The sequence below is a fragment of the Ammospiza nelsoni genome, chromosome 1 (assembly GCF_027579445.1).
Source record: "Ammospiza nelsoni isolate bAmmNel1 chromosome 1, bAmmNel1.pri, whole genome shotgun sequence".
In the NCBI taxonomy this organism is placed as follows: Eukaryota; Metazoa; Chordata; class Aves; order Passeriformes; family Passerellidae; genus Ammospiza; species Ammospiza nelsoni.
In genome coordinates, this window is record NC_080633.1 from 94,557,322 (window position 1) to 94,578,828 (window position 21,507).

At 35.0% G+C, this 21,507-nt stretch overlaps 1 protein-coding gene across 1 annotated transcript in view; it reads right to left on the reverse strand.

Annotated features, from left to right (window-relative positions):
• Positions 1 to 21,507, reverse strand: part of ZNF236 (zinc finger protein 236) — a 74,033-nt gene that overhangs the window by 23,667 nt on the left and 28,859 nt on the right. The window contains exons 9-22 of the mRNA XM_059479782.1: positions 19,266 to 19,469; positions 17,955 to 18,183; positions 16,027 to 16,299; positions 14,090 to 14,293; positions 12,162 to 12,306; positions 9,622 to 9,882; positions 9,120 to 9,370; positions 8,385 to 8,486; positions 3,339 to 3,490; positions 2,108 to 2,214; positions 1,832 to 1,983; positions 1,503 to 1,715; positions 687 to 966; positions 114 to 217 (exon numbers count right to left, since the gene is read on the reverse strand). Coding sequence (XP_059335765.1) covers positions 114 to 217; positions 687 to 966; positions 1,503 to 1,715; positions 1,832 to 1,983; positions 2,108 to 2,214; positions 3,339 to 3,490; positions 8,385 to 8,486; positions 9,120 to 9,370; positions 9,622 to 9,882; positions 12,162 to 12,306; positions 14,090 to 14,293; positions 16,027 to 16,299; positions 17,955 to 18,183; positions 19,266 to 19,469 — 2,677 coding nt within the window. The remainder of the gene's footprint in view (positions 1 to 113; positions 218 to 686; positions 967 to 1,502; positions 1,716 to 1,831; positions 1,984 to 2,107; positions 2,215 to 3,338; positions 3,491 to 8,384; positions 8,487 to 9,119; positions 9,371 to 9,621; positions 9,883 to 12,161; positions 12,307 to 14,089; positions 14,294 to 16,026; positions 16,300 to 17,954; positions 18,184 to 19,265; positions 19,470 to 21,507) is intronic.

Sequence of the window (21,507 nt, forward strand, 5' to 3'; positions counted from 1 at the left end):
AGCTCCAAATACTAGATGACAGTGAAACATAAATTCCCTGCAAAATCTGTACTTAAACAGCACATCAAGAAAGCAAACAACTTCTAAACAAAGACATGCAAAACCATACTGACCTGTGTGTGTTTTAACATGACAATCCAGAGTGGATTTTACAGTGAAACTCTTTCCACATTCATCGCACTTGTACGGCTTCTCTCCAGTATGGATACGAACATGCCTAATAATTCCAGGATACATGTACAAGTGAAATTCTACTTTTATGTAAGTTTGTACAAATATTTATCTTCTATCTTATTAACTTTATTAATAAATTGAATACTTATACTAGCATTACACTAGGCAGACTAGGCAGAACAAGAAGATTAAAGTATTTGAAATGTCTTGAAAAGAGTTTTACATGTTTTTATATGCAAGTATTAGAGAAAAAAACCCCAACTTATTCTGGAACTTCATAATAATAATAACTTTCATACTGCAGGCAAATAAATATGAAAGAGCTGGATTAGTCATATTCAGAATATGTAACATTTTGACACATTTTTGAACCACTGTGAAAAAGAAAGATTTATGTAAATATTACTCAAACTTCAACTTGGGCATAAAGAGTTATATGAAACTGTAATTCCTAAAGTTTCTGGTGAACTATACAGCAAATTAAAAACATATGAACATTTTCCATTCCTCACCTGACTAAATCACTGGGTTTTTTAAAGCTTTTGGGACAATAGCTGCAACAGTTGGCATATTTGGGCTCTGCTTCCAGTTCTGCTTGCTTATCTTTCATCTCACTAATTCTGTCTTTCTCTGCAGCTGACTGGACAAGAACTTTTTCTGAAACAGTGGCACTTTCTTGAGGCCTAATCTTTGCCAGTTCTGCTGTCTCTTCTTCTGTAAAAGTTATGACACCAGGACGAGATTTTCTGGAAGTTCTTTCAGAGCTTTCATCATCATCTTCAACACATGCTACTATTAAGTAAAAATAAATAAATAAATAAAAAACAACAACAAAAAAATCAAACCAAAATAAAAACCATATTTCTGTTTAGTTTAATCTGTCAGCTTAAGTTACAAAAAATAGAAGGGTTTATTATTAAACACACAGCCACTACATTTTGTGCTTGGACTTGCACTATTATGGACTTTAATATCTTTTAGAGGTCTAACTACTCATGTCTGCACTTCATTTAAAAAAAAGCTGGACTTATAATTCTTATCTTTATAATAACTAACACAGGTTAAGTAATACAGGACAAAAGATCTACTTCAGTGACATACTAAAACAGCTATGTTACATACAATACCTTTACTGTGCTGGACAGATCCTGCAAAACTAGCTTATTTAAACAATTTATATTTGAGATTTCAGCAGTTCTAAACAGCAGACATAACCCATGCTGGAAGGTTATTTTGTACCATTACTGTTATAGCATTCATGTAATCCACCAAAACATCTGTATTTCTTATGTAGTAAGGACTGTAAAAGTAAAAATGAAATCATTTACCTCCTCCTCCTGTATCTGTAGCTGCTGCTACAGCTGAGGAGACTGCCTGATGTTTTTTCATATGTTTTTTGCAGTGAACAGTTGTTCGAAAGCTTTCATCACAGAATGGGCACTTGTAAGGCTTCATGCTCATGTGAGTTGCCATGTGCCTCGTAAGGCTGCCATTAGTTGTGAAGGAAGTATTGCAAATGCTACAGCTGAATGCTTTAACTCCTTAAAGTAACAGAAACAAATAAGTAGCATGCTATTTGTTTAAATTTACTCACACAGGACATTTACAAAACCCAAACATGGGTTAAGCTAACATAGAGCTGGTATACTCTGTTTACCTGTATGAGTCTTCTCATGTGACTTAAGAACTCCCGAGGAAACAAAACCACGGCCACAGAGTTGGCATTTATAAGGTTTCTCACCAGTATGTGATCGTACATGTTGCTTCAAATGGCTGGATTTCTTAAAACCCTTGTTGCAATATTCACATCTATTAGAAGAAAATAGTTTTCGTTAGTTTCATGTAATTATCAGGTATAATAATTACATAATAATTACATGTAATAATTAGTCATTCAGGAAATTCTGTGACAAAAGCTAGAAGTGTAAAATACCTATATGAACGCCTACTTTGATCTTCATTATCCTCAAGAAAATGAGGCCTTTGGGTGTGCAATTCAAGTTCTTCCTGTGGTGACTGGTCTTGCATCAAGCGAGTGGTCTAAAAATCAAAGCCTCAAGTGAATTTCAGTAACACAGTATTTAAATATAGTCTCACAAATAGGCAAGAAAAAAATTACAGCATTTACAGTCAAGCCAAGTAATTAAATTTATGCTTTCATGCATTTTGAAAGGAAATTATGAGTGCAATATAATACCTCACTCTTCCATAATGAGAAGGAAAGCATAAAAATGTTCAGCTACTGAACTGGAATAAACAGACAACATAGTACACTTACACTTCCCTGAATGTCCACAAAAATGTATCTAAATTGTCTACATTTTCTAGTCTTTGAGGAGTTAAATTTAAAACTAGACCAGCCATTTTAAATACTGAGTAAGCAGCAAAACACAGTGCTGCTGACAAACTTCACTACTTTCTGAACATTCCTGTAAGTAAAAGTCACAACAGAATAATCCTTGAGAGCAAGAAATTTCAAAATTGAAGACAAGGAAATTCTGAAGCCTGTAGGCTGAAATGACTCAAACTTTTCCAGATCCTAAAATCCACATCAGTTCTCTGACAACATTTGCACTTTGCAAACAAGCTTCAAGCGACAGTAGTTCCTAGAAGTCGTCTTGGTAAATACATTACAACAGATTGTCTTCATGCTAGGTACTTCTAATGTCATAAAAGTTAAACTGTATTTTTAGCAATTGAGCCCTTTTACAAATTTAACTAAATGAGAAGCATGCAAAAACATCATACACTGCATTATGCAAGCTCCATGAATGATGACCTAAAGATTTGTAGTGCTTTTTTTATTGCTTGATCATATGTGTCTATAAACATATAGATTTAATAATTAGAAGAGAATATAATGAAATAATGTTAAATTATTTCATAACATTATATCCTCTGCTTAGTTTTAAAGTCACAAGCCAACATTATAGTATTTTTTTTAGGTCTAGAGCATCAAAACATGCACTTCCTTTTCAGAAACTGTAGTCAAAGCACTTATCCTCTCCTCACATTTCTAATTGCCAGTTGTTAAACATAAGCAATCTAGAGAAGAAATCTCAAAACTTTTCTGACTTCTTGTTTTACCTAATCACCAATGAAACAGTGCAAGGAAGTCACAACTGAACACAGAAAAATTAATCCTGCCTTCAAGTAGTACTTACTACATTAATAGTGTCTGTATTTGGAACCTGAAGAAGGGCTGGTGGATGATAACTCGTTGAAAGAGCCTGAGATTCAAGTGTGCTTGAATCCTGCAGCTGTTGTACAGCTGGAAATTGACTCTGTTGATTGTAGCTGTCATTCACAGTAAAACCTGCCAGAAATTAAACAGTCATAAACGTGTAAAATACACTGATTTGGACTTTGAATAACACCACGCTTTTCTGAAGACTACCTTCAAAAGAGAATAAGTAGCATTACCATATAGTAATAGTTGTACTCTTCACTGTTGAGCATCAAAACACACACAAGTTTCTGGCATCTACGTAATAGGCATAACAGGGTTACTTACCGTTAGCTGGAATTCTATTGGAAAATCTCCTCCACAGAAAAACACTTTTTGAAGTTCCTTCAGGGTGCCACAATTACCTTAGAGCCATTGAAATTTTGAATTTCTTGTATGTAAGCATGCATGTGTCAAACAGGTTGACCCATCTCCCTTTATCCACGTTGGTACCACGCTCCCTTAACTACACTGGAAGCCGATCACAAGGATGCAAAGCTCAGTGGGGAGGATGGCGGGTGAGTGGAGGAGATGACCCAATAGGAGAACTCCAGTTTCTGATAAAGTAACCCCATTTTCTCCTACTTTGGATCTCCTCCACATAGCCCCACTCTTTAGATAATAGTAAAGTAGAGCCTCTCAAAGGCAAACTGCAAAGTAAAAAAATAAACACATTTTTATTCACATTTCTGGTATAAAACCCTGAAATTTTTATTTGGTTTTGTTCTCCTGAAATAGCAGGTCTTAATCATCTTTTCTAAATCAATGAATGAAATGATAGCACCAATTATTGAGAGCCAGGGAAATACAGCTCATATTGCAGTGGTTTTTGACACTATTAGAGATGTCCTTTTACCAACATTTTTAAATCTTAGTACTTCCAGTTTAAAAAATAACCCATAATGTCATGTGGAAAAAAATTAAACCACAAGTATCAGTAATTAATGTATGGGCAACAATTTCAGTACTTCTGTGCAGTTTGCCTTTAGTGGACAAAAAGGGTGAAGATTATGAACACAGGGTAGAAACAAACCCCCATCAGATGACCACAGCATCAAAGGCCAAAAAGCAATGCTTAAAGAATGTTTTTGAGCAACAGTAAAACAAAAACCTGTATCTGTTGAGTTTAAGCAGAAATGTTCCCAAAAGACACTTTCCACAGCAGAAGAATATTGTAATCAGTAGAGAAAAAAATCCCTATTTGTATGCTACTGCTTCCATCATAGAATGAAAACTCACAAATGTAAATAAACCTTGAAAGCATTATTAATCCGGTCATAACTAGTCACCAAACTTAATGCTGAAACTCGCATATTATTCTCTCTTCTAGAAGTACTACAAGAATACAAGAAAAAAAAGATCCTAAAAGCTGGACTTTGTACCTCAACTGGCTTTTGTGAAATGACAAAAAAGTAGCCTGAAGAAAGCAATGAAACCTTCGGCATTGATAAGAGGGCTGCTGATTTCTACTTCTCAAATTAATTATAGAAGTATCTTTATAGAAAAATGACATTCCCATTACATAGGATGAGAATTCAAAAAAACAAGACTCAAGAAACTGAAGCAAAGTGATGTTACTTACATGCCCTATATAAAAAACACAACTATTAAATATACTATGTAAAAACCTGAAATTTCTTTTTTAATCAGTAGGTGTATTTTATTAGCTAAGAAGGAAAAAAGAATTTACTGTACTATGACCTATTTCATTTCACAACATTTGAATGAATTACTGAGATTTTGAAAAATTTCCCAGAACGATAAAAAATGCCCAAGAAGAGCACCGAATGCAGAGGTACTTGAGATTTGAGAACAAACTGAAGAAAGAAATGCTACTTCTGAAAGTAGGTTGGGAATAAATACAAACCAAAGCTGTAACAAGAATATACACAATGCATCCCCATTTTGCTCAATTCCTAGCATAAGGGTCAATTTCCTCGCAAAATTTAATAAAGATCTGACAGTTTTGAGCATTCTAAAAGCATTTGCTACTGCCGTATTATTTCTACAGAACAGCACTAAAAAACCCCATACCACCAAACACCAGAACCCAGACATTCAGTCTGAGAAAGAAATTTCACAACCTTTATTTTCTGCTCTTGTTTTCATCACAGTATGTTGATTCCCAGAAGCCACTGATCAATCTTAACGGAACAGAGAGTACCTTAAGCTCTGTACAATAAGGGCAGCCTCTTACTACAAAGTTCTTCTAAATTTGGAATTGGATTTAGTGTTTTTCAGTGCAAGTAATCATTTGTGTAGCTTGGGATTTTTTCGGCTTTAGGACATCATCAAACCTTTTATCTTCAATATTAACAAAACATAGCAAAAACCAGAATATTCTGGAAATCATGTAATCATAGAAAGATGTGTCTTGCCTGTGAGAATGAGAAAACAACACTATGATAGTTTGTAGTAAACACAATATTTAATTCAGAAGAAATTTCACACCTTTACTGACAGATCTAAACTAACACTATAAACATTGACATGAATATGTGTATCTCAGTAGGGATCAGTGACTATCAATTACTTGTTCTGCAGGTTTGCTTCTTAGGCAAAGGCAACCAGCTGGACAGTACTGACTGCAAATATGTGGAAACTGAAAGATCAGTATTCTAAGTCCTGAGATTGCAGAGCAGCTTCTTAGGAAAGCAAACAGCATTCTGGTGGTACGGGTATGTTTGTATGGGCTATAGAACTAACAGCATTTGGACTTCTGATTTTTCAAGATCAATTGCCTATCACCACTATTTGAATTATCATTCAACCATGCTTACTGGGACAGTTTTAAAGGAAGTAAAGGTGATATCATTTATATGAAAACACATTTGCTGACAGGTAACCCAAAGACAGTTTCAGATAAAAGACACATTTTTTGTTCTGACTTCACTGAAAAGTCTTCAAATGAAGATGAATACACTACAAAGAACTTAATACACTACAAAGAACTTAAGTCCTTGTCCTCAGCCTCCAAATCTAGCTCAAATTCATCATTTGATACTGCAGCACCCTCATAGGATCTGCACTTCTTTACATGTCTGAACATACGAAGAAAATAACCTATCGGAATAAACAAGAAATTCAACAGAAGTATTATGAACAAACCTGAAAGAAGAAATAAAGTTCTGCCAGGTCTATGCAGACCTAGAGACTACCCTCATCTGTATAAAATGCAAAGTTGGGGTTTTTCCCTCAAAAAAAGAAAAAGAAAAATCAAACAACCTTTCAAAGACTTTTTTTTAAACTCCTACATAATTTTATTAATAAACACTGAATCAAAATATTTAATCAAGAATACAGCCCTATAAATATAAAGAATAAAAAAAGACAGTGTTTTAAGCTTGAATGTTCTGCCTAGCTGATAGGAAAAAGGAATTAGGAGCATGAAGCACAGATGCAGACATAGGGAGAGGGTCGACCAATTTAACGCATGCATCCGCGCAAATGCTTACCTACCTGAAATTCAAAAATTTTGAAGGGCTCCAGGATCTTCAAGGAAACTTCAAAGAGTTGGGAATCTGTGGATGAGATTCCAAGTAGAATAGGAGACGTCTTATACAAATGAGACTTTAAAATACCCACACCACACGTTCTGCTTCTCTGAACCAATTTTACAACATATTGATGATCAATCTAGATTTCTGATGATGAAAGAATCGGTTTGTGGGTTCTAGGAGTCTTTCCCCTCCCCAAGAAATCATTTGATATTTACATAACACAGAAGATACACATACACAGAAACTGAAGCTTAAATAAGATGATAAAACAAGAGTCACTTATTGGGTTTATAAATTCTAAGGAGCCACTAAAAAATACCAAATACAAATCACCACCACTCGTCAGAATAATGTAGAACAAAAGGCTGCTTTTTTTTCCATAGCGTCTTCTCATTCATTTGAAAAACTGTAAAAGTCAACCAATGAAAATAATAATAGTATTTTAAGAGGATCTGCATCAGTCTTGTTTAATAAAGGTGGAGACTTTAATTTTCTTTTCTTAACACGCAAAGCAGCACAACCTAGAGAATTAAAATTGACAAATTATACTATTTCTTCACAGTGTGATACAACTTTCCACAGTCAATTAAGTTTTCACAAATGATACTATACAATTAAAAAGGAATGAAACTAAGAACAGAAAAGTTTGCGCACATAGAATACCAATTACTGGTTATCAGCTACAGAAAGTTATTTCCTGGAGTCAGAAACAAGGAGATTAAGAGATAAGCCAGCAATGTTTCCAAATCAATACAAATGAAAACCCCTTGAACATTCCTCACCTCAGCAACAGCCCCCCTGCCAGAAAACCCAAAACAACCTCCAAGAAAACCCCAAAACAAAATTAGTAGCTTCATATTATATAACAATTCAAGAAATTCAGCTGTGAAAAGCAAACAAAAGACAGTCATTTCTTTACTATTAGCAGGCTACACACACTTACATATATTTCTCTGTATTTTAGGGGGAAAAATAGTTTCCAAGTGCTTACAATCTCTTAGTTTGCTAGTTTCATTGCTCTATATAATATAAAAAGAAACCATTGTGCATAGGTGAAAATATGATTTTTATGTGACTATATTTTGCATTGCCTTTTTCCAAAAATGAATCCCAGTAGCTACTCACTCAAATCTTAAGACTGTGTTTCTGATTATCTCAGGTTATGAGCATGTATACCAAGGGAGAAACCTGTGCAAACTGCCTACTGCCACAGCAAGTTCAAACACAATCAAGGAAAGAATATTACATGCTTGACTATAAAACCCATACTGTAATGACTAGACATCAGCTCATAAAAGCAAAAAAAAAAAATTAAGTATTCATAATATTCTACCAAGTACAGCTTCAGAATGGTAATTTTTTTCCAAGTTCTCTGCATTGCAGTTACTTTATCTGCAGACGCCCACTTTAAAAATGTTTATCATAGCTATGCTGTCAAGCCAGATTTATAAAACTACTTTTTACCTCCTTTATTTATTACTAACCTTGTGATAAGCTCTGTTGATCAAATGGCTGCTGTGTTATAGTCTGTTGTTCAAACTGAGTGATGTTCTCCTGTAAAGCATGCTGGGATGTCACAAATCTATCTGAAATGGGGAAAGGAAGGAGAGGGAAAAGGGGGAAAGAAAAGGGAAAAATATCAAGAAAAAAAGATGTAATTAAATGTATATTTCAGTTGTTTCAAAACCCCCATATTTTACAGTCATCCAAATTTTCACATTAAAAAGAAACCAAACAATTATTAGCTAAACAGGTATTTAAATCTTTGTTTATAATACATTTTATTAATATTCCCCTGTTGTACATGATAACTCATTGCACCATGAAAAAGAGCACAGCAAAACCAAGATACTTTGTTCCACTATTAGAATATGGAACGTTCACCTCAAATGACAGGTATTACTTTCTAAGTAGACAGTGCTTTCTAAGGCAGTGCTTTTTAATAATCAGAGAACTGACACAGTAAGGTTTTGTGGATGTATCATTTTTTTCTATATTTGTTTAGTAGTTTTGCTTGCAAAAACTAAAGAGTGTAAATCCTAATTTTTTTATACTTTAATAGTAAATGTAAACACCAATGAATGAAACTGTACTATATATTTTAAGTATATAGTAAGTAGCCTTTATTTCATGTATTTCTGTAGTTCCTGTCAAGAAGCAATTATTTGAGAAATTGTAAACATACCTCATAAAAACCTTATCATATTTCAAATACTCACCCTCATCTTGCTCTAAAGGCTGATCAGCCAATTCTTGTTCTAGTGCTGTTTCTTCTGTGCCTACTACTGGCTGCTGGTCTAACTCTAAAATAGCCTGCTGATCTGTTGCAACAGTTTCTGACTGCTGTAGCTCATCACTTTGAATCTCCACCTGCATTTGTGTAGAAACATGAATGCTCTGCTGATGTACTGTAGAATCATCTATTGAAGAAGACTGCTGATTCTGCTGAAGTTGCTGTGCAAGTTCATATCTACAAAGTAAGGTGAGAAAGTCTTTACGGTTTCAGTTAGACATTTATCCTATTTATATGAACAATTTTTTATTTTTACTGTACACCACAATTTACTATACCTGCAAAGGTACCTAAGGTTTGCTACCCATAAATAAAAATCCTTATTCAAACATATACAGCTGCTACACAGCAAAGCTGTCCTTCCAAGCATCTTTAAGGAATGGCTGCTGAATTACATTGGAAGACTTAAACAAAAATTGCAAGCATACCTATGAGTCTTCATGTGTTTTTTACAGTTGAGTGATGTTTTGAACGTTTTTTGACAGTAGGGACACATATATGGTCGAAGGTCATTATGGATCCCCATGTGTCGCCTGAGGCTGCCACCAGTAGTGAAGGCCCCGTTGCACACAACGCACTTGAAAGCTTTCAATCCAGTGTGTGTTCTAATATGTGCTTTCAGAACTCCAGCTGACACAAAACCTCTTCCACACTGAGAGCACTTAAATGGCTTTTCACCTGTATGAGACCTTTTTAAGAGAAAGCAGAAGTTAAAATAGATTTGAACGTTTGATTTACAAAGTTATTAAAGGACTCAATTTTAAAATGAGTGAAATAAACCAAACTGATGTGACAGCTGTATGGATGGAAGAGGCCTCAACTAGGAAAAGCCAGAAATTAAACTTTATTAAGTTATAAACAACCTGGCAGGGCTAAAAACAATACTATCTGAGTAGTTTTAGTTATGTTGTACAGTCCAACCTCCTTTTCTGATCACACTTTGTCTCCATCACAATATTTGGGTTTAATTTATCCATTCCAGATGGTGCAGTAGTTCCTTAAGACTAGTATATTATCACTCACATGTATTTTCCTCAATTCAGCTAAGAAACTGTCCACAGAAGTTTGGAGGAAAAGACGTGGTTCTCCTTATACATACTACCACTACCCTTAACAACAAAACTCTTGGGAAAAGAACTGTGTCCATCCCGAATACCTCCCAAACAGGGCAAAACCTGTCTCTCATAATGCTATGTGAAAAAAATATTCAAGTGGAGAAAGCTTCTTGTTTATCAAAGTACATAGCACTCACTATATCTTTCCTCCCAAAGGTGCTGAGGAGTTTCCCTTTAGGACTATGCTGAGATACAAAACAGACAGAAGGAAAAGTTAGGAAATGAAATGGAATGCAACAAGAATTTTAAGGGTTACAACTGCAGCATCCCAGGAGAGAGCCGGAAAGAAGGCAATGGGAATTTTAGAAAATGGAGGATAAAAGAAGCAAGGCTTAATAAAATCAGGAAAAGTAAGGGACAGCTTATGATTACAGTAACCTTCAAAGTCTATAACCACCACATCAGAGACCATAACAAAGTATATGACAGACATTAAGATTACTCTTTTGCTACCAACACACACGATAATAATTAGCAGTAGGGTATCCTGACCTTCCTTGGTGTGCCTGGGGGATTATTTGACACACTATTCACAATCACTGTTCTACTGATTTTAAAATACCCCTACTACAAGTTTCCCTCTTTTTTGGAGAGGGAAACAAGCTTTGTAAGCAATGATCAGCACTACTCCACAAATTACCAAGCAAATCAATTTAATAATAGCAGTGCCAATTTACAAAGCGCAAACATGTGACAAGAAAAAGTTCCTAATACCTCCACAACTCTTAAACAAAGCCAGGCTTCACTCAGTACTCAGTTGAAAGATCAAAGAAACACAGCAGCAGGTGATTAGTACCCACATTCTATTTTTGCATTTTCAGTATAATTCAAAATTATTTTCATTTAAATCAATCCATCTGGAATGTGTCTACAGAAGACAATGAGAAATCTAGGTAGGATATTACAAAAGAAAAGAAGGGATATTGTAAAGGTTCCCTTCTTTCTTTTAAGAGAGCATATAAAATCCAAGAACTGTTTCAAGGCAATGTGAGAACTTAAAAATACAGAACTTGATTTTTAAAGAGAGTATGAGGAGCTCACCATGATCTGAGCTAGAGAGAGTGAGAAAGCAGTACAGAGCTTACACTGCAGAAACAAGCAGATTGCCACCTGCTTGTATGGACTCTTTCCTTAAATTCCAGTAACCATCTTTGGTGGGGCTTTTTCATATTTCTTCTTCTAGTTGTTTATAGTTCATAAGTCCGAGAGCACTGTTTCATACCTTGACTAAATGTTAAATCTAATTGCCTGTAAAAACACAACCCGATCTAACTATGAAGCTACTCTTCTTCTCAAAACAAGACTGGATTAGTTACCTCCATTGGTTCTTCTACAGCCTAAATTTTTCTGTGACTCCATGACTGTGGTTCTAACAAGCACTGACTACACAGACCTTGAACTCAGCTTCAAGGAACAAAACGATCCCCAGCAATATTTACTCAATTACAATGTAAGCTCCAATTCTTTTAGCTTTTCTATACAGAACAAAAGGCAAATATCCATCTCAAAAAATAGGAGTTACATACAAAGCAGGCAATCTGGAGTATGCAATTACAAAATTACCACAAAAATTCACAAACAATGCTTTTTATTTTCTATACACAGTTTTGGAAGAAAGAATCCAAGTCTCAGTAAACTAAACTGCACATTGAACACAGTAACTTATACTGCAAATAGCCATGAGTTAGTCCAAAGTCTCCTCCAACCCAACAATAACAAAAAAATCAATTATCACTGGTTCTGTGTTTAAGAGATGGTAAAAAAAATCTTTTCAGTGAATACTAAATAAATTTAATGTCTTTCCACAAATTTGATATGGCATACATATCCTTTCTTGATTGTGTTTATTTTACCTGATGTGTTGTTTAAGATGACAGGATTTTTTATAGGCTCTATGGCAATAGTAGCATTTGTATGGTCTCTCTGCATTATTCACAAAATTATTGTTAAAATAGTTTTGGAAGACCTGGCTATTCCTCGGGATTGGCTGGATAAGACCTGCATATATAAACACACAAATAGGAAAAACTGATTGGTAAAGTTATTCCAAAGATGCAATAGTCTGAAGAGCTAGTATTTGAAAAGAAAGTATGACTAAACTTGTAGTATCCAAAAATATAAAGAAAATGTGCATGTTTTCAGCATTTACTTAAAATTATGCATACATACAGCGTTACAGATATTATACTGTACATGGTATTTTAATGGTAAGTTCTTTTATCCACATGTCCACCTCACTACAGTAGCAGCCTTGTCTAAAATAAGCATTAACTTTTTCTAAAGTTGACAGTTAAGAATTCATTGCTGATCCAGTAGTATCTTCTCCTTCCAACCTTGACCTTAGCAAATGATATTTAATCCATTTATATCAAGTAATATCAGGTATACAACTTGACAAATATTTAATACACCTTTTGGGAAAAGCATTGACACAGAGAACAATTTGCAGACTTTTTTTAATAGACTTTTAGAAAAATCAAGACTATTATAGAAAGCAAAATGTATTTCAACAGAAGTGCCACTCAAAGATTAACACTATTACAAAGTAACATTATTACATTCTTGACACCTCTAAAAGAACTATGATTCTTTTTTGGGGGGGAAGGAGTAAAACTGTGGAAATATTGTCAGGGGGTGTAAAAAACATGACACACCTTCTAGATAAGCAGTAGAACTTATTTTTACATTGAACATTCTAATATCAGCAGAGTTCATGTGTTATCAGCATCCACAGGAAACAACTTCTATAGTATTTCTTGTGAATATTAATCTTTTTCCAAAAATCAGACTTTGATGGTGCAGATCTTAATTGTGTTGAAGGGGAGATTCTCTTCAGAATTGAGAAATGGGATTATACTTGTTTCTGGGGTTCACTCAAGAAAGAAATACTGCGTGATCTGTCTGCAGCTGTCAGCTAAGTTTTGTGTGCACCCCAAAAACTTAAGTTTCTTCTATATGATATCAAAATAACCCCTACTCTTGCTTTCAGTAACTCCTGGATGCAGTGAAAGCAAAAGGATGTTTAAAGAGTGATAAAAAATTTATCAATATAAGATAAAGGTATTACCAATGTAAGATTCCACCATAAAAATGACTGTATGATAGATAAGCCAGGGGTTAGCATTAGCAGACTGTTCAATCAAACAGCAAAGAGTAAACGTCTCACCCACTACACTGACCTCTACTGGACAACTACATATTGCTTTGTACAACTTCTTCCAAAAAGCAGTTTAACATAATCTTGTGACAATATTTATACAACAGAGTTATAATAACTGGATGAGTTCTCCCAAGCAGGCTCCAGAATTAAAGCTGCCTTTTTCTGAGATATGACCACAAATGATTACTACTAATTCAGTTGAGATCATAATTAAAACAAATACTTTAAAAACATGTAACAGACTGACTCGTTATTATCTGTAATCTTTATCACAAATGTTGATTGAGACATGATCATCTTGAGAAGACTTTTGGTCATGAGCTGTCATCTCCTCTATACCAACAGTCTAACAATATTCAAATTAAACTCCTAATATAAAAATGCACATAGCTTCTTACTGGTAAGGATTATATAGTTTAACTGTAAATAAAAAATACCCTTTCTTATTAATTCTAGCACAAGCAAACTATAAAATATGGCACTTTGGTAAAGTTTTTGATGACTTATTTCAACAAGCATCTTTACAAGTGAGCTTTGAATGCTTTTGATTGATTAAAATGTAGCCTTTATATTCCACTGAAACCCAAATCTCAAGAGAGCATGGATTTAGTCGCTCTTTACCTAAATCAGTTATGAGTATGGGCTCTTGCAAAGGGATGTCTGGTACTGGGCCACTTGACTTTCCTACTCGAACTTTTGTGGGTTTACGTTGATGTCTCAGCTTTCTAAGCTCTGTGTGTTTGAAATGTGAAGTGATGTGAGTTTTCCGATGGCCCGATGTTCTGAACTTCTTGTCACAGTGAGGACAAGCAAAAGGCCTAACACCTGCAAAAGATAAAAAAAATTAGCTTAAAATTTTATTTCCATCAACCTAGAAATGCAGCTTTAGAATACTGATTCTCTTTCCTGTAATTTTCTTTTTGCTTTCTCTCATAGTGTTTATTGTAACACAGGTTTTCAAAATAGATGCATAAAACTCAATGAAAATAACAACTAATCTGCTGAATGGCTAATTGACTGAAACACATCACTTGAAGCAAGTTTGTTATCAAGAAACTGGATGATGCAAAAGTGACAGCAAATTTCAAGTGCTTCAGAAGCTGTCCTAAGAATTGCACATGGCAGGTTAAAGTCCTTCCAAAACAAAATTTTAAAAAATTGTGAGAAAAAGGAATCAGCAAACACAGGCAAGTATGTTATATAACAGGATAAAAGAGAGGGAACAGGGATGTAACAAAGTTAAAAAAATTCTAGATCCGTCTCTGAAAACATCAACTCTGTTTGATGGCAGTCAAAAAAGCATGCCAACAAAAGCATTAAGGAAAGACTTTTTAATGCAAAATCCAGTAGAAATATCTCCTTGAGAGAGATTTCCTAGAGAACTTAGTAAGTAAAAGACAGACAAAGCTGAACAACTTTGTGGTTTTGGTCAAGGGGAAATCTTGGACTTTAAAGGCTAGGAAACATGACGGAGTAATATGAAGACAGCTTTTATCAAGTTCAATCACAGGCAGAAAAAATGTAGAAGAATGAACCATTCTTCACAATGCAATAAATGAAACATTATCTGAAAGTACAGAGCAGCTCCATAAACACTGGACTACCTGTTTTCCAAGCTACCTAGTGCTTCTGCCACTCTGAATTAATCTGAATGTTTGTATGAAGTAAGCCTGACTTTAACAGAAAAAAATACCGGTTTACAAGTTTACAAAAAAAATAAGTGGAAGACTTTCTGCAGATGAACCAACATTGATATTTCATGGATGAAATACATCAAACTATAAAGCATGTTGGATCCCAAATGCACCTAAGCCAATAAATGATACTTCTGCAGAAGGCAATTATATAAACAGGCACTAAAGGGAAGAGCAGCACACTTATCTTGCTGAAACTTTATTTACCTGAACGAACACAGAAAGAACTTGGAAAACAACCAGGTAACCTATCAAAAGCAGAAAATTCATTGCTCTTTATGGAAAGGATAGTTCAATCACATAAAAACGTTTTGAAGACATCATATGTAAACAAAGACCATATGATCTGAGGAGTTCTAGGATATTAACTGTAAGATGCTGAAAACAGGTAAGCTGGTGAAAACATGACACAAACTGTAATGTAGAAGATAAAATGGAAAGCAACCAGCCCTGAGTGTTACAGTAAAATTATGAAAAAGTGTGGGGAGGAGGAGGAGGGAAGATCAAGAGCAAATATTAGAGATGACTGGGGATAAGTAAAATCAGAACTCAAATTGCAAGAGTATGACTCTTCAGAAAGCACAATTCAGAATAGTGATACTAGAAAGGAACAACAGCTGACTCACAATCAGAAAATTAAATGTCAGTGTTTTTTGTAAGAGCCCAAAGTTTCAAAGCCATGAAACACTAGAAAGTTATGACAAATAATGACACTCATCATATACAACACTAAAATGATACAGTCCCTGACTGATGTTAACAATGACGTGGCAGACGTGTCTACGACTTACACATTTCACAGTCTTTACTCATTCAAGGTCCCACCCATGTCATAGAATTCACAAAGCCATCTCAAGGCCTTACCTGTATGCAGGCGAATGTGAACTTTTAAACTCCCTGAGGTGGAAAAGCTTTTCATACAAAATTGGCACTTGAAAGCTTTAATGCCAGTGTGTGTTTTTATGTGTGCTGTTAGAGTGCTCTTCACGGCAAAGGCGCGGAAGCACTGGGGACACTTGTATGGCTTCTCGTGGGTGTGAATGCGAATGTGGCGCACTAAATCACTTGGTTTTTTAAATTCTTTAGAGCAATACGGACAAACATGCCACCTGATTCCATTTTCTTCACGTATAGAACCTGAAACAAAGAATATCAAAATGAATGCTTTTTAAACCTTCTAACAATTCTTGAAAACTCCCACTACATTGATGCTACTGTACAAAACAATTAGGCCACAAAAACACTTTGTGAAATAGATGCCATCACAACACGCTTCATAGAAGATTAACTTCTCTATCAGACATATTCTACTTTATGAAAATGGTGATGGGCTGCAATGACAAAAAAAACCCCAAGAGAATCCTGTTGAAATTCAAAAAACACAATTTCTATACCACTTAGAAATGTAGAATGCAGTTGTAAATGTACTATAATATACCAGTTAACTTATAAATAACATATCTAACACAAAATTATCCAACAATGACTGTAAATCCTCAACCACACCAGATTATTTTATGTACTTAACACTTACCTAACTGGAGGAGATACTTTGCTTGACCCTCTCTTTTTCAAATTCAGACTTAAATTACAGTTCATAAACTTGTAAAGAAAAAAACTGCACAAGTCTCTCTCATAGATTAACAATTTAAGGCTACTTTTTTAATAAAAGTTGGTTTATGATCCAAGAACCCTAAAGTCTGTCCTAAGGCAACAGGACATTTTTTTCCCCAACAAAAAATGAAAGGAACCCTTCTAAAACCTATCCAAGCTTTTTATCCAGGTATATGTTGTTCAATATCAAATTGTTTGCTCATTTCAATCAGTAAACCTAGTGGTTTTTCCCTGTCAACGCAATGAAGTCATGTTGCTTTATCAAAAACAAAAGTGGTTGTGTTCGACTCTACAGCAGTGACCTTTTCTTTTTATTTGCAGTCACAGCTAGAGAGCTGTTGCTGTTAAACACAAGTAACAAAATAATTATACACCAGAGGAAAAATTTAATGTTAATTTTTATCACAGCTATACTGAAGAAGACAAGTTTTAACTTTAGATCAATTTCTCCTTGCAAAAGAAAAAGCAACATCAGTGTGCCTATGCAGATACTACAGACAGAGATCAAAGGCTGCATTATAGCGCTGTATATACCAGGCTGGCTGCTAAAGTATGAAGGCTTTACATGGAACAAACAACTTCTGGCAGCCATAAAGCTCAAGCAACCTTGAAACTGAAGTTGCATTTAAGCACACAGAAACAAAATGCAAGATTGTATACACACAGCACAGTACAGAGGCAGAATAACAACATGTATTTATGGTGACAGTATCATATCAGTACTGCAATTCCAGAGACAGGTGACATGAAGAATTATTCATAATGCCAGCCTTTGTCCTTCCCTACATGGATCAGACATGATCTGCAGTCCTGCCCTTATGTCTTTGTAAGGCCTCACTTCCAGAGGGGAAGAACAGTCCTTGCAAGAACTCTACTCTGGGACACACAATGAAAACCCAGTCCTTGTCAGAGAAGGATGATGGGAGAGAATAATACATTCATACACTTTTTCTTGTAACTCCATGCCATCCTGACATGACTTTTTTATGAAAATATATTTTATAATAAAAATTATAAATATTATTAAGCATACCTTACAATGTATTTTAGATAAGAACAAATACTGTTCATAACTAATCCACAACACATTTTGGGAAATCCCTTTATAAAGCCATAAACACACCCACATTTATTACAATCTTTACAGCACAAGAAGTAGAAAGCAGTGGCAGTATTACCAGGCAAAAACGGTGATTTTTTCTTAATGAACTTTTTTTCTTTTTTATCCAGTTTATCTGTACTCTCTTGCTCCTTCTCTTGTTCAGCACTATTAGAATCAGCCTGATGATTTGAGAGGCTCGGGACATCTGGGTTCTGATCCTGGGCCCCAGCAGCCTTAGCCTGGCTGCAGTCAGTAGCATGTGCAGAGACAGGAATTGATGACAATCCACTGTTCTCTAATGCTTGCTAAAAAAAGAACAGAAAAAACTTCAAGATTAAGGAAGAAACATTCCACAGTTATCCCCAACTTTTCTTACTCAAGTACTTGGGAGATACAATGAAAATATAATTAAATAAGTGTCTCTTTTCCAGAAAATTTCAGCTATATTTCAAATCTACAAATACACTACTACACAGCATTGATTTCTGATTGTCTGTGAAATTTTAGGTTGGATTTTCTGCACTTAGAGCTGCCCTTTAGGAAACAACAACTTTTTTTTTTTTAATAGCTCTCAGGATAATAATTATGTATCACGTTGTTACTCTTTCCAATTCTTGGTCACATTCCAGACACCAGAGAACTCAGCACACGTAACAACAGGGTGAACCTGCCCATAGCTGCATAAAACATTTGGGTCTTCCAAACCCAAATTTAAATAGTATTTAAAAGTCTAGAGATGAAAATGTGCCTGACAGGTTAGCAGGCTACCAGTAACACTAAAGAATATTATTCTCTGCCCTGTTCCATCCTGTTTGCACCCTTCTGGGGCACAGGATGCAGAATAAGCACGGAAAGTAATTAATCACCCTACATTTCTTCTGTTAAACTGCATCACCTTCTGCCATTATCAAGGACAAAATACAGAACTTTTTTTAGAAAAAACACTGGCCGACCTTGGAAAAAAATTCTTGCTCAAATAGGAAATACTCAAATAGTCCTTATTAATTACAACAGGCTTAAGGCCAGGTATACATTCTCATTTTTAACCAGATAAAATATTTTTCCCCTCTTGAATGATATCATGTTTTAAACACTGCATAACCTAAGGACACGTCACAAGCTGCCTCCAGCCAACAGGAAAAAAGAAGGCTTAAGGTATCAGTAAAAAATCCACATACGAGGTACACTTAAAGTCATACAAAGATATCTTGGTGCAGCCCATAGCCATTCAATAAATCTTTACAATTCTGTCTTGATTAATGGATTGTTTAGAAATCCATAAGGAATGCTATAATTGAAAATACTGAGAATGAATTTCATTAAAATATAAGAAAGAATGAGAAAGGAAACACTGAAATGTAAAGCTGTTCTCACATAGAGCTCTTACCTGCAAAATATCTCTACTGATCCCCACTGCAATGTTGAGTTGCTGACCAGGTTGTTGAGGCTGGTTATTTTCTACAGGACCTGGTTCTGATAACTCAAGGAGCTGCTGAATGACATCAGTGACAGTCTGCTGACCCTGGTGAGCAGCAGCTGGAGACACCTGGTTTTCTGTCTGTTGAAGAAGTGGAGACCGAAAATGTGTGGCCTGAAATATACAGCGGTATGTTTGTCAAGTACCTGTTATGAACTCACCTGTCCAGCTCCCTTACCTGCAATGTCTGGTGCACTAGATGGATGGCAACTTATACAAGACATAATGATTTTACAGAGCCTCATTCAAAGTTTGTGTGCTCCATTATAGAATTGCTTTTGTACATCCCCTTTTTTTTCAGTTCTTCCCAAGCTTGAAATTGTAAGCTTATAGCTTGAATTAAATTTACTGTTAACTACTGAACATTCAACCAATTTAGAAAACACAGGGAGGGATCAACTACAAAACTCCACATGTAGAAGCCACACGTAAAAGTAATGCCCAAAAGAAATAAACTGACATGGCTATCTTTTTAAAGTTCACGTTTATCTCAAGTAGGTCCTTCATAAAAAACAACCTTCCATTAGAGATGGTTTTTTTAAACTAAATTACGTGTGTTGCTGTATCAAAACCTTTCAGAACAAACGACTAAGTTTCCCCTTCAATTTGGAACCCTTGAAACCACTTAGCTCTAGAGCAATCTCTTCATGCACATCAGGCTCTGTCAAAATACTAAAAAAATTTGAAGTTAAACTAATTTCCCAATCTTTATTTGAAACTGTGTGTCTTAGACTACCTCAGTTACAAAAATGAAGAAAAAAAGTGATAAAGAGCCTGGGTATTTATTTTAAATTAAATCAGAAATAAAGACTCCTGTTTGCCTACATTTATAAACTTCTCTTCTTATGACAAATAGACTGCATAAGTATAAAATTACTGAAACAACTGCTTTCATTATTTTTTTATTGCAGAAAATAGAAATATGTATTTATACAATGGCTAGCCCCAGAGCTGGGTATCCTAGAACATACTGGTTATTTACTTCTAATATTCACTTCTGTTCCCTAAAAAGAACCACTTCAACGTGCATGTGCAACCACATGCAGTTATAAAAGGCTATCTTCTTTCAGATTATTTTTAGCAAACAATAATCTTAGGCTTCACATCTGTGCTATTTCCTTCTAATCTGAAAACTTCCCTGAGATTTTCTTTATACTAACACTTTACACTAGACAGTGAAGATGACACTCACTGTAGTAAAGAAAGGATGGCTACAAAGAACTATATTAAGGAACATTAGCTTGACTTGGATTATGTCCTGTGTATTTCACGATGTATTCTTAATGCCTTCTCATGAGATGATAAAAAACCAAATCCTTATCTTGCTTCTCTTGAGAATATCACTTGTTACTTTGCTGATTTAACTATTAGTTCTTTTTGACCTCAGTAGTGAGACACAAAAAGACTCCATATCTCTTCAGATTCCAATTTAGCAAAAGTGATATAAACATTTCAATATGGGTGACACATTATATTGCAGTGAGAATGGCATTAACAGGAAGCAAACTTCAATGGAAGCAAAGCAGTTTGCTGAAGAGTGTAACAGCTCTTTATAGACAATTTCTCTTCAGGAAACAGAATGGAAGGAGGCTTTTATGTAGAGAAGGAAGCCTATACTAAAAGTGTGTGAAATTCCCCCAGGTTTTAGCAAGAGAAAAATTGAAAATTCCCCCAGGTTTTAGCAAGAGAAAAATCGATGCTATTGTTAATTAATTATTCTTAATTAAAATTAATGTTATTGCTAATGAAGGAACTTCTCAATATCATCTTTGTTATGAAAATTACAGCATTATGTGAATTTAGCCAGTATGTCCTGCATATTATGCAGCAGTTTATATACAGTCTCATGAGGGTTATCTTTTCTGAACAATAATGTACACACATGCACATATATGAAGTTTGTTACCATTACTCTTAAGATACTCTTCGTTCTAGAGTTAATTATAAAATGTTTCAGAGGTCTCTTTCTAGGTCTTAGTTGAACATCTGATTTTAAAGATAACACAGAGAATGAAGTGTTTTATTACTGCTTTGTAATTCCGCTGTTGTTGAACTGGAACAGTGGACCTAGTGATGACCCTTGGTTTGTCTGATCTGCTGTGTAACACAGACAGTGTGCTTGCCCTGAGTGAATTACTCCTTCAAGTCACAG